Genomic DNA, 14,520 nt, shown 5'->3' on the forward strand with positions numbered 1-14,520 from the left:
AATTTGCATGAAGGGGATGCAGGATTTTTTAGCATTTTTTTAGAGCAATGAAAAAATAAATACGAAAAAGTTTCTTCAACTGGAAGTAAGGAGAAGCATTGGAACTCAAAACGAACAGAAATTATTACGCATATGAGGGGTTCACCTCCTCCTAATACCTCGCTCTTTACGTTAAAGTAATTTTATTAATTTCAACTATTTATTCCACGGCCTTTGTGGTTCAAGGGTCATTCTTAAGGAATTGGGACAAAATTTAAGTTTTAGTGTCAAGAGCGAGTCATTGACGAGGGGGCGAACCCCCTCATATATGTAATAAAAACATACGAATATAGAAGTTCGTTGCTTAAGTTAATTCGTAAGTTATGTATATTTTTACTAATAAAAACGCTAGTAAAATTAAAAGTTCTAGTTGCCTTTCAAGTAACCAAAAAATCGGAGTGTAACTAGGCTAAAATAGGTCAAAACAACACAAAAGCAGTAAATTCGGCAAGCGAATATCTTATTTTAGGTCAGAACAGATTTAACTTTTTTAGTTTAAATTGTGTCGATTTGGCGTAAATGCTAAAATGCAAAGTTGACTTATTTTACATTTTGCCATATTCGTTCCAGGGAGTTCACTCGGATTTCGGGAAGAAGACAGGAATAAGATTAAAATCTTGTGCGAAGTTCAACCCAATCGTCAACTTTTTTTTTCAAATACGCGGAACAATTTTAGATTTTGATTCGTCTTTAACTATATTTAATAATAAGATATATCTCTACAAGACTTCCTTTGCCGAATTTCCAAGTTACACTACCGAAGTTTTGACCTTCTCTACTAGATCTTGGAATTGGTACCGAAACCGGATTGAAATTTCGGACTCTCTGAGATTCTGCCTTAACTAGTCCATTTTTTTGGATTCAGTATAACTTTGGACTTTTGATTCAAATTTTATCGAATTTGAAAATACTGGGGCTCTCCCCTCCCCCTAGGTTGTGAAGCCCCTGTCTGGTAGAATGTAGATAAAAAATAGCACCCACTTGCTTTTACATGTATTTCTGCTTCCAAAAATGGCGGAACACCTTTTTTTAATGAACTGGAAAACTAAACATAGAAAATTCCAATATGACCATCATATATGATTTCTAATAATGGAAATGTTTATTAAGCACTAAATTATTCATAAAAGATTTCTCCTAGTTCTCTTTTCGGAAACCAATCACTTTTTGAACTGTAAATTGTATCTCATTAACCTCACAAAATACGTGTCTTAACCACTTAAATTATAAACTATTTCGAAGCCCAAACCAAAGAATTTTTGCTGCCGATTTGGCTATCTATGTTCAAAAATACTTGTGTATCACAAATCGGTGTTATGATTTAATATCTCATTAACATGATTATGATTAATATGAATATGATTTAATATCGCAACATGATTTAATGTGCTTTCATCATAAAAAGTATTTTATAAAGAGTACTTACAACAGGTAGTTTTATCAGCACAACCATTCAAAATCAGAATGTATTCCTGGTAACAGACGCATCTGCAGCGTTTCGAATTTAAAGTTTTAAAGTTGTGTAGTAAGTGGTAGCAAATAGTGCGCTTTTTAATAGAAATAAACCCAAAGGGAATATTTTCTAGCAGTGCTGTAGAGGATATCACTCAATTTAGAAGGTGTGATTTGTATATAAAGCGTATTCAACCTAAAATTTTAGTGTATCCAGTTTAAAATTTTCTTCTTTTTCTCAAGGAATATCGTTGGATTTTACCTGGCCGAGCTACCAAATGATACAACCGAAATTCGCCTGTTTTTTCCCTGAGCAAGTAATATATAGCTAACAATTAATGTGATTACAACGCTGTTTTTTCTAAGAGAAATAGAAACTTGTTTTTTTGTAAAGTAATATTAAGAAGGGTGGCAGCTAAAAGAGTATATCCGGCACAGAAGATGCCAAAAATGTTTACATTGTCCTAATCAATTTTTCTTTTATACCACTAAAAAGAAACAACATTTTCAGGAACTTTTGAGACAACGAGAGAAACTAGAAAGGACTAATGATAGACTAGATAAAATGGGCCAGGAACTGAGAGTCTCAGAACGACACATACAAAATATAAAGGTAAGTTCTCTTTTTGATTTTATTTTCTGTCTACTAGAAGAATTACCCACTTTGTATATTATGTGGTAGAGTGACATAACTATGGAGGATAATAGGGAATAGTTAAACTACATCCATTTAGATGAAAAAAAAAACCTCACTAGTTTTTAAGTTTTAAATGATGGTTTTTCGATTATGGAAAACTCTGAATCTATCTATATTATTTTAGACCACACAAAGGGTGGCTTTGTATATGCATTTTATTGTAGTTTATTAAATATGTAACTAGTGGTATTATTTTTGAGTAGTTTAAGTACTAAGGACAACGAAAATGAAAATTATTCTTTAATTTGGTCAAGTAGAAACTAATACAACCATATACGTCTTAAAAAAATTGTGAAAAACCAGGAAATCAATTTTTTAGGAAAACCAGCTGCAAATCATTACTTTATTCTGGAAGCAAGTTCGTACCAAATTTTTCAAATAAAGAATGCGTGTTACTAATCAGCTGAAAATAAGCAAAAAGAGAGAAAAATTGTGAAAAACAGGAAGGAAAACCAGCTGCAAATCATTACTTTATTCTGGAAGCAAGTTCGTACCAAATTTTTCAAATAAAAAATGTGTGTTACTAATCAGCTGAAAATAAGCAAAAAAAGAGAAAAATTGTGAAAAATAGGAAATCAATTTTTAAGGAAAACCAGCTGCAAATCATTACTTTATTCTGGAAGCAAGTTCGTACCAAATTTTTCAAATAAAGAATGCGTGTTACTAATCAGCTGAAAATAAGCAAAAAAAGAGAAAAATTGTGAAAAACAGGAAGGAAAGCCAGCTGCAAATCATTACTTTATTCTGGAAGCAAGTTCGTACCAAATTTTTCAAATAAAGAATGCGTGTTACTAATCAGCTGAAAATAAGCAAAAAGAGAGAAAAATTGTGAAAAACAGGAAATCAATTTTTAAGGAAAACCAGCTGCAAATCATTACTTTATTCTGGAAGAAAGTTCGTACCAAATTTTACAAATAAAGAATGTGTGTTACTAATCAGCTGAAAATAAGCAAAAAAAGAGAAAATTTGTGAAAAACAGGAAATCAATTTTTTAGGAAAACCAGCTGCAAATCATTACTTTATTCTGGAAGCAAGTTCGTACCAAATTTTTCAAATACAGAATGTGTGTTACTAATCAGCTGAAAATAAGCAAAAAAGAGAAAAATTGTGAAAAACAGGAAGAAAAACCAGCTGCAAATCATTACTATATTCTGGAAGCAAGTTCGTACCAAATTTTTCAAATAAAGAATGTGTGTTACTAATCAGCTGAAAATAAGCAAAAAAAGAGAAAAATTGTGAAAAACAGGAAATCAATTTTTAAGGAAAACCAGCTGCAAATCATTACTTTATTCTGGAAGCAAGTTCGTACCAAATTTTTCAAATAAAGAATGTGTGTTACTAATCAGCTGAAAATAAGCAAAAAAAGAGAAAAATTGTGAAAAACAGGAAGGAAAACCAGCTGCAAATCATTACTTTATTCTGGAAGCAAGTTCGTACCAAATTTTTCAAATAAAAAATGTTTGTTACTAATCAGCTGAAAATAAGCAAAAAAAGAGAAAAATTGTGAAAAACAGGAAATCAATTTTTAAGGAAAACCAGCTGCAAATCATTACTTTATTCTGGAAGCAAGTTCGTACCAAATTTTTCAAATAAAGAATGCGTGTTACTAATCAGCTGAAAATAAGCAAAAAAAGAGAAAAATTGTGAAAAACAGGAAGGAAAGCCAGCTGCAAATCATTACTTTATTCTGGAAGCAAGTTCGTACCAAATTTTTCAAATAAAGAATGTGTGTTACTAATCAGCTGAAAATAAGCAAAAAGAGAGAAAAATTGTGAAAAACAGGAAATCAATTTTTAAGGAAAACCAGCTGCAAATCATTACTTTATTCTGGAAGAAAGTTCGTACCAAATTTTACAAATAAAGAATGTGTGTTACTAATCAGCTGAAAATAAGCAAAAAAAGAGAAAATTTGTGAAAAACAGGAAATCAATTTTTTAGGAAAACCAGCTGCAAATCATTACTTTATTCTGGAAGCAAGTTCGTACCAAATTTTTCAAATAAAGAATGCGTGTTACTAATCAGCTGAAAATAAGCAAAAAGAGAGAAAAATTGTGAAAAACAGGAAATCAATTTTTAAGGAAAACCAGCTGCAAATCATTACTTTATTCTGGAAGCAAGTTCGTACCAAATTTTTCAAATAAAGAATGCGTGTTACTAATCAGCTGAAAATAAGCAAAAAAAGAGAAAAATTGTGAAAAACAGGAAGGAAAGCCAGCTGCAAATCATTACTTTATTCTGGAAGCAAGTTCGTACCAAATTTTTCAAATAAAGAATGTGTGTTACTAATCAGCTGAAAATAAGCAAAAAAAGAGAAAAATTGTGAAAAACAGGAAATCAATTTTTAAGGAAAACCAGCTGCAAATCATTACTTTATTCTGGAAGAAAGTTCGTACCAAATTTTACAAATAAAGAATGTGTGTTACTAATCAGCTGAAAATAAGCAAAAAAAGAGAAAATTTGTGAAAAACAGGAAATCAATTTTTTAGGAAAACCAGCTGCAAATCATTACTTTATTCTGGAAGCAAGTTCGTACCAAATTTTTCAAATAAAGAATGCGTGTTACTAATCAGCTGAAAATAAGCAAAAAGAGAGAAAAATTGTGAAAAACAGGAAATCAATTTTTAAGGAAAACCAGCTGCAAATCATTACTTTATTCTGGAAGCAAGTTCGTACCAAATTTTTCAAATAAAGAATGCGAGTTACTAATCAGCTGAAAATAAGCAAAAAGAGAGAAAAATTGTGAAAAACAGGAAGGAAAGCCAGCTGCAAATCATTACTTTATTCTGGAAGCAAGTTCGTACCAAATTTTTCAAATAAAGAATGTGTGTTACTAATCAGCTGAAAATAAGCAAAAAAAGAGAAAAATTGTGAAAAACAGGAAATCAATTTTTAAGGAAAACCAGCTGCAAATCATTACTTTATTCTGGAAGAAAGTTCGTACCAAATTTTACAAATAAAGAATGTGTGTTACTAATCAGCTGAAAATAAGCAAAAAAAGAGAAAATTTGTGAAAAACAGGAAATCAATTTTTTAGGAAAACCAGCTGCAAATCATTACTTTATTCTGGAAGCAAGTTCGTACCAAATTTTTCAAATAAAGAATGCGTGTTACTAATCAGCTGAAAATAAGCAAAAAGAGAGAAAAATTGTGAAAAACAGGAAATCAATTTTTAAGGAAAACCAGCTGCAAATCATTACTTTATTCTGGAAGCAAGTTCGTACCAAATTTTTCAAATAAAGAATGCGTGTTACTAATCAGCTGAAAATAAGCAAAAAAAGAGAAAAATTGTGAAAAACAGGAAGGAAAGCCAGCTTCAAATCATTACTTTATTCTGGAAGCAAGTTCGTACCAAATTTTTCAAATAAAGAATGCGTGTTACTAATCAGCTGAAAATAAGCAAAAAGAGAGAAAAATTGTGAAAAACAGGAAATCAATTTTTAAGGAAAACCAGCTGCAAATCATTACTTTATTCTGGAAGCAAGTTCGTACCAAATTTTTCAAATAAAGAATGCGTGTTACTAATCAGCTGAAAATAAGCAAAAAAAGAGAAAAATTGTGAAAAACAGGAAGGAAAGCCAGCTGCAAATCATTACTTTATTCTGGAAGCAAGTTCGTACCAAATTTTTCAAATAAAGAATGTGTGTTACTAATCAGCTGAAAATAAGCAAAAAGAGAGAAAAATTGTGAAAAACAGGAAATCAATTTTTAAGGAAAACCAGCTGCAAATCATTACTTTATTCTGGAAGAAAGTTCGTACCAAATTTTACAAATAAAGAATGTGTGTTACTAATCAGCTGAAAATAAGCAAAAAAAGAGAAAATTTGTGAAAAACAGGAAATCAATTTTTTAGGAAAACCAGCTGCAAATCATTACTTTATTCTGGAAGCAAGTTCGTACCAAATTTTTCAAATACAGAATGTGTGTTACTAATCAGCTGAAAATAAGCAAAAAAGAGAAAAATTGTGAAAAACAGGAAGAAAAACCAGCTGCAAATCATTACTATATTCTGGAAGCAAGTTCGTACCAAATTTTTCAAATAAAAAATGTGTGTTACTAATCAGCTGAAAATAAGCAAAAAAAGAGAAAAATTGTGAAAAACAGGAAATCAATTTTTAAGGAAAACCAGCTGCAAATCATTACTTTATTCTGGAAGCAAGTTCGTACCAAATTTTTCAAATAAAGAATGTGTGTTACTAATCAGCTGAAAATAAGCAAAAAAAGAGAAAAATTGTGAAAAACAGGAAGGAAAACCAGCTGCAAATCATTACTTTATTCTGGAAGCAAGTTCGTACCAAATTTTTCAAATAAAAAATGTTTGTTACTAATCAGCTGAAAATAAGCAAAAAAAGAGAAAAATTGTGAAAAATAGGAAATCAATTTTTAAGGAAAACCAGCTGCAAATCATTACTTTATTCTGGAAGCAAGTTCGTACCAAATTTTTCAAATAAAGAATGCGTGTTACTAATCAGCTGAAAATAAGCAAAAAAAGAGAAAAATTGTGAAAAACAGGAAGGAAAACCAGCTGCAAATCATTACTTTATTCTGGAAGCAAGTTCGTACCAAATTTTTCAAATAAAGAATGTGTGTTACTAATCAGCTGAAAATAAGCAAAAAGAGAGAAAAATTGTGAAAAACAGGAAATCAATTTTTAAGGAAAACCAGCTGCAAATCATTACTTTATTCTGGAAGAAAGTTCGTACCAAATTTTTCAAATAAAGAATGTGTGTTACTAATCAGCTGAAAATAAGCAAAAAAAAAGAAAAATTGTGAAAAACAGGAAATCAATTTTTAAGGAAAACCAGCTACAAATCATTACTTTATTCTGGAAGCAAGTTCGTACCAAATTTTTCAAATAAAGAATGTGTGTTACTAATCAGCTGAAAATAAGCAAAAAGAGAGAAAAATTGTGAAAACAGGAAATCAATTTTTAAGGAAAACCAGCTGCAAATCATTACTTTATTCTGGAAAAAAGTTCGTACCAAATTTTTCAAATAAAGAATGTGTGTTACTAATCAGCTGAAAATAAGCAAAAAAAGAGAAAAATTATGAAAAACAGGAAATCAATTTTTAAGGAAAATCAGCTGCAAATCATTACTTTATTCTGGAAGCAAGTTCGTACCAAATTTTCAAATAAAAAATGTGTGTTACTAATCAGCTGAAAATAAGCAAAAAAGAGAAAAATTGTGAAAAATAGGAAATCAATTTTTAAGGAAAACCAGCTGCAAATCATTACTTTATTCTGGAAGCAAGTTCGTACCAAATTTTTCAAATAAAGAATGCGTGTTACTAATCAGCTGAAAATAAGCAAAGAAAGAGAAAAATTGTGAAAAACAGGAAGGAAAACCAGCTGCAAATCATTACTTTATTCTGGAAGCAAGTTCGTACATATTTTTTCAAATAAAGAATGTGTGTTACTAATCAGCTGAAAATAAGCAAAAAAAGAGAAAAATTGTGAAAAACAGGAAATCAATTTTTAAGGAAAACCAGCTGCAAATCATTACTTTATTCTGGAAGAAAGTTCGTACCAAATTTTTCAAATAAAGAATGTGTGTTACTAATCAGCTGAAAATAAGCAAAAAAAGAGAAAAATTGTGAAAAACTGGAAATCAATTTTTAAGGAAAACCAGCTGCAAATCATTACTTTATTCTGGAAGCAAGTTCGTACCAAATTTTTCAAATAAAGAATGTGTGTTACTAATCAGCTGAAAATAAGCAAAAAAAGAGAAAAATTGTGAAAAACTGGAAATCAATTTTTAAGGAAAACCAGCTGCAAATCATTACTTTATTCTGGAAGCAAGTTCGTACCAAATTTTTCAAATAAAGAACGTGTGTTACTAATCAGCTGAAATTAAGCAAAAAAAGAGAAAAATTGTGAAAAACAGGAAATCAATTTTTAAGGAAAACCAGCTGCAAATCATTTCTTTATTCTGGAAGCAAGTTCGTACCGAATTTTTCAAATAAAGAATGTGTGTTACTAATCAGCTGAAAATAAGCAAAAAAAGAGAAAAATTGTGAAAAACAGGAAATCAATTTTTAAGGAAAACCAGCTGCAAATCTTTACTTTATTCTGGAAGCAAGTTCGTACCAAATTTTACAAATAAAGAATGTGTTTTACTAATCAGCTGAAAATAAGCAAAAAAAGAAAAATTATGAAAAACCAGGAAATCTATTTTCAAAGAAAATGAGCTGCAAATCATTATTGAAGAAAATTACTGAAATTAAATCATTACTGAAGAAAAAAAAAGAAAAATTATGAAAAACCAGGAAATCAATTTTTAAGGAAAACCAGCTGCAAATCATTACTTTATTCTGGAAGCAAGTTCGTACCAAATTTTACAAATAAAGAATGTGTGTTCTAATCAGCTGAAAATAGGCAAAAAAAAAAAATCAGTATATAAACTTAGAAAATGTTTCTTTCTTGATTGTTCTGGTAAAAGAGAAGTTGGGACATAGTTCAGCAAAGCTCTTTTCTTTGAAAAATAATTCTAAGCCATGCTTCTTGACAAGAGCCAGACTAGACTGGGCCTAGTTATTGATGTTAATAGAATTTTCGGAAACGGAAATAACCTGGAAGTCAAGAAGTCCCAAAGTAGGCCGAATTTTGACCTATTTTGGATTGTCAAGAATCGATACAGTTGATTTTTTTTCAATATATTTTCCCCATAGGTTCGTTTTGCCTACTGTTTAAACCCAGTAAGTTGCAAGCTGATCTCAGACAAAACAAATTTTAGCCTATTCCTAGTGTCACAAATCAATGCAACAAATTAGTGTCAAGCCTTTTTGTCTTCATTGAGACCCATTGTCTATTTTTATTATTATTTAAGAATTAACGACGCTTCTTGACTACTAAGGTCCCTGCAGTGCATTCCTGCAGCGTGATTCGATCTCTGGGTCCCGTATTACCAAGCTAAGGTCAAATCCACTGCGCCACCACAGGATACCCATTGTCTCTGTCTTCGTGCCTTGTAAGTTTAAGCCAAGCAGAGAAAACTAAATTCGTTGTCCCAGTTCCAGGAGTCACATATCAATAGAAGCAAACTTCAGAATGTTTGTCTTCATTGACGGCTACTCGATCCTGTCTAAATGCCCCGGAAGTTTCAGGTTAATTCAAGACACAAGCAATTTAAGGTCCATTTTGGGGTGTCACGAATGGATTCAGACAAAATTAATTTCTAATTTTAGTTTTTTTTAAATTATGTTTGCTCTCTTTGAATTGCTTTCTTTAATATTCCTTTTTTTTCTAATAATTAGGAATTGAGATTGTGAGTCAGGATTAAGGTCAGTTATTAGTAAAGTTTAAGTTACAACAGTTTGAACTTGTGCTATTTTTGCATTGATATAAAATTTTATGCTTTCATTTAGATACAGATAATCAAGAGCCTATTTCAGGGACAAGTCCCATTCGTGTATTCATTTAACTTTAAAGCTGATTGGGAAATACCCATCTGTGGTTTTCCAAATCTGTGATTGTAAAAAAAAAAAACGCTTTTTTTGGCCGTTTTTGGACCCCAATAGACCCATCAATTTATTTTTACGCTAAACTCCTCTTTACCCAGGGACTAACGGCTCTAACACTCCCCGTAGCAACGAAAATGGGTGTTTTGCTTAGCATAAGTTCTTGGCCCTTAGCGAAAGCCAAGTTAATTAAGCCCCTGTTTGAGGGGAGGGGCGACCCTGGACTCAAATTTCATGTTTGACGTTAGTATCCGCTGGGCCCTGGACTTGCAAGTTTGAAGTTCATTCTATTCCAATAAAAAGTATTTGTTAACTGTTTTTTGAGCCCAGATCACAGGTGAAAATATATTTTCTTCTGTGAATTTGGGTGACATTGGCACAAGGAATCACAGATATAAAGTCTTGCAAATAAAAAAAAAATGTCTTTTGTCTATTTTGGGGGACCTGTGACCTCAGTGTATTTTTGAAGTAATTAATATTTCTTGGCCCAAGAGCTTGTTAGTGTAATTTTTATGTCGTTTATAAAGAAAACCCAGTTTTGGCCCTATTTCACCGATACCAGTATTTTCCTTCTTTTTTTTTATATGTTGTTCTGCCCTTGCCTCAAGAACTTACGGGTTTAAGTTTTATCTGACCAGAAAAAAAAACCTCCCAGGTCCTATTTTTGAGGAACCATGGCCGAGACTTTCTTTCTGACCGGTCGGATGCTAAAATGTTTCTGGCCCATTTCCGGTCCCCAAACACCTTCCCCTTCAAGTAAAATGTATGGTCGCCTAAGCCCAGGGAACAATTCCTGAAAGTTTTAAGCCAATGAAAAAGATGGCCCTTTTTGGGTCGCAATTTTGAGAGGGTTATTGCGACCAAACTATATTTTTTTTAACATCAGGGTTTACTTGCCCTGAGACTTGGTTTTGAATTTCGTACAGTTTAGAAAATCAAGGTGCCGCCAGAGAGGAGGCAGGAGAATTGAAGGCCCCCTATTGTGTGGTAATGAGACATAAAACAATATTAAAATAGTAAAACTGAGAAATAAATCCATTTAAACCTTGGTAGAAACAAAACTACTGGTGGAGTTGGCCTTCCTCCCCGACCCCACCTTGGGAAAATTTCCTGCTGACGCAACAGGTTTCCTGTCGGAAGTTTATCTATACTTCGTTGCCAAATTTTTATAACCAATTTCTTGAAATTGTTTTGGTCGTCGATTTTATTGTTTGTTTCATTCATGCTACAGCACAGAAGAAGATAATAAAGGGAATACCTTTATGAGGGAATACCTGAGAATACCTTTTAATGAGATTAACACAATATCGAAAAGTTAACCAAAATCTGACAGTAATGTTAGTGGAGTTAAGATAGTCTCGGGGCCTTACCTCCCGGGGGGGGGGCTGAATCAATTAGGTCTTGTTTTAGCCATCTAATATCTTTCAATTCACAGTTATTGAATAACTATTGAAATTTAGAAGAAAGAAGAGTAGGGCAGGGTGCACCAATTAACGAAAATGAGGGCTGACGAGTATGGTTTTTTCCAATTTTTCTAGTGCAGGTACAACAGAAATCCTATCCCCCCCCCCTTTTATTGGCGCCTTTGCACGAAGGTTTTGCACAATGTTCAGAGGTACTAAAATTACCTGTAGAAAGTAAAACAGTTCGAAATAGGGATGATACCTTTTTATTGACAGTGAATAGATATAAAATTATTTAACTGGATATTTCGAACACATATACAGTGTTCATTATCAGCAATAAAACTAACTAGTTTTACTGCTGATGATGAACACTGTATATGTGTTCGAAATATCCAGTTAAATAATTTTATATCTATTCACTGTCAATAAAAAGGTATCATCCCTATTTTGAACTGTTTTACTTTCGTCATGGAAAGGTAGTGTGGTCTTCGAAGTTATCTAATTACCTGCAGATTATTCTATGAAAACTTCCGAAGCTGCTTTGAATTTAAAGCGCTTCGGAGAGTCATCTTATCTAAAGTAGCGTTTCTAAGCTTCCCCATGAGTGTGCCATAAATCTACAAAAATAATCCTTTCTCCTCCGATGTATTTTCGTTTTCAAGAACCCTTTATGTGGCAGCTACTAGTGCTAGCAATACGTGCAACTACAAAATTTGGATTTACACGTTTCGCTGCTACCCATAGAAAATTGACCCTCCCCCTACTCATGGGTCTGCAATACCCCAGCGTGGTAAGTTTTGATCTAGAGTTTTTAGGTTTCAATGACCTCTTCTTTCAGAGTACGTTCAGTAGTATAAGAAATTATTTTCGAAAACCAATTGATGCAGGCAATCCTACCGTTGAAATTAAAAGCAGCCAAAGTACGTCATCTTTAAGTACTAGCTTCCTGCCACAAGAAATTGACAGCAATAGAGACTCTAGAGATCATCCAGGTTTGTCCATTTCCTAATCTGCTAGATAATTTTTGTTCCTTTTTTGTGCCAATAAGTCTATTTTAACTATTTGTGAGTAAGGCATTATTTGTGAGTAATTTTCTGATTCCTTCAAATAAAAATTTCAGCTGTTGGGTAAAACTTTGATGTTTAAGCTTAAAGTCCATATTTATATCGGTGAAAAGGACAGACACGGGCTATATAAGGAAATGACTGAAGGGGCTAATAAGGGGAGACGGATATATTCCTTTTTGTCTCTTAGTCTTTTATTTTCAACTGAGAAATAAAAGAAGGGAAATATCACCAGCCGGTAATTGATCAGATAAAGCAAGAAGACTTTGGATGAAAGGAGCGGGGAGCAAGTTACAGTTACGTCAGTTACAGGTCTACGATATAAATATCGAATTTTAATTATTTGCGAGTAAGACATCGCTTTTCTAGTTATGATGGATTCGTTAAATTGTCATTAAACCCCCTATAGTAAAATAAAATGACACTCAGGCGTTTGATACTTAAGATGCCAGAATAAAAACATTTTGAGCATGGTCCCAAATCCAAGTCTTTGAACAGCGGGCCTGCCTGATAGGGACTGTCTTTGAAAACCCACTCAGCATAGTCGAAGGATGTTTATCTTTATTGCTCTTGACTGAAAAATAAGAAGTTACCAAAAAGATATGAGGCTGGGACAAACGCGAAAACAGAAAAGATATTTTTTGTCTTTATAGAACCATAATTTGGTTAGTTAAATAAGTTAAAGTTCACTCGGTATTGGGCATATCAGACATATCACTTTGACTCTTTTGCTTAAAGGTGCCATCTATTCTTGAAGTTGAAATTCATTCTATTTCTTCTCTTTTCCATTATGAAGCATTATGAGATTTTGTGAAGGGCCATTAAACGGAGATCAGTACCACATCCTTAACCTCCTTTACTATGTGATTTTAGCAAGAATCTCATTTAAAAGTTGCTTAAAAGAAAGGAAAAACAAAAGGAGTGTAAAGAAAGTGGAGAAAAAATTAAAATATGAACTAAGGAGGTGTGGAATAGAGGTCATAGATAAAATTGCCGAGGATCTGGAAGATGCAGCTAGACGGCATAATAGTAAAGTATTGTACTGGCATGTTAATAAAGGGAGCTATCAATCTGCACTTGTCCCAGTTAAAGATCGGAATGGGGCCACAATTAGTGATAAAAGAAGGTTTAAGGAGAGAAACCGAGATAGAGTTACAGGAAAAGATACAGAGGAAAATGAAAAACTTGTGATATCTTGGATTTGAAAGAAAATTCGCTTTGTGAGGTGGAATTAGCGACAGTACTAGAAGGATTAACAAATAATGAGCTTCCAGGTGCTGATAGTGTGGTAAATGAGTTTCTTAAATATGCTGGCTCTGAGTTTAGAAATAAGTTACTGAGAATTATGAGTATGATTTTATAAAAACAGGAAGTACCTAGCGATTTTAGGAAAACCTTAATTAAGCCACTGTATAAGAAATGTGATAAGAGTGGGGTGTGGTAATTAGCGAGGCATTAGTCTGGTCTCTGTAGGTAGCAAATTACTTAGTAATATGATACTTTTTAGACTGAGAAATGCTGTAGACAAAGTTTTAAGAGAAGAACAGTGCGGTTTTAGGAAAGGTAGGGGATGTACCGAACAAATTTTCACTCTTAGGTTAATAAGTGCGAAATGCCCGAGTTGTCAAGCACTTTTGGTCCTCGGTTTCATAGACTGTGAGCATGCGTTCGATTCTGTTGATAGAAGAGCCTTAGCAAAGGTCTTGCCCTTGTATGGTATACCAGATATTACACTAAAATGATAAGTGCTATGTACGAGAATAACACTGCTGCGGTTAAGGTAGGAAATTAGGTTAGCAGCTGGTCAAACAGTTCGTGGTAACGAACTGTATTAAGGAGTGATCCGGCTCAATAGTAACCAAAACTCAAAAAAATGGAATTTTGATACAAATAGTTACATCAAAAGCATTGCATTTTTACGCTGATTCTAAATATATAAGTTTCATCAAGTTTATTTTACCCATCAAAAGTTACGAGCCTGAGAAAATTTGCCTTATTTTAGAAAATAGGGGAAAACACACCCTAAAAGTCAAAGAATCTTAACGAAAATCACACCATGAGATTCAGCGTATCAGAGAACCCTACTGTAGAAGTTTCAAGCTCCATTTACAAAAATGTAGAATTTTATATTTTTTGCCGGAAGACAGATCACGGATGCGTGTTTATTTGTTTTTTCTTTTCCCCAGGGGCGATCGTATAGACCCAGTGGACCTAGAATGTAGCCAGAGCGCTCATTCTAACGGAAATTAAAAGTTCTAGTGCCCTTTTAAGAGACCAAAAAATTGGAAGGTACCTAGGCCCCCTCCCACGCTCATTTTTTCCCAAAGTTACTGGATCAAAATTTTGTAACAGCCATTTTGTTAAACATGGTCGAAAAACTGAATAATAATGTCTTTGGGGACGACTG

General features: G+C 32.8%; 1 protein-coding gene across 1 annotated transcript in view; it reads left to right on the forward strand.

Annotated features, from left to right (window-relative positions):
- The window catches only part of LOC136025980 (synaptosomal-associated protein 29-like), a 39,830-nt gene that overhangs the window by 18,730 nt on the left and 6,580 nt on the right, over window positions 1-14,520 (forward strand). Inside the window, exons 3-4 of the mRNA XM_065702112.1 lie at window positions 2,003-2,104; window positions 11,888-12,041. Coding sequence (XP_065558184.1) covers window positions 2,003-2,104; window positions 11,888-12,041 — 256 coding nt within the window. The remainder of the gene's footprint in view (window positions 1-2,002; window positions 2,105-11,887; window positions 12,042-14,520) is intronic.

Source organism: Artemia franciscana, chromosome 4 (assembly GCF_032884065.1).
Source record: "Artemia franciscana chromosome 4, ASM3288406v1, whole genome shotgun sequence".
Classification (NCBI taxonomy): domain Eukaryota; kingdom Metazoa; phylum Arthropoda; class Branchiopoda; order Anostraca; family Artemiidae; genus Artemia; species Artemia franciscana.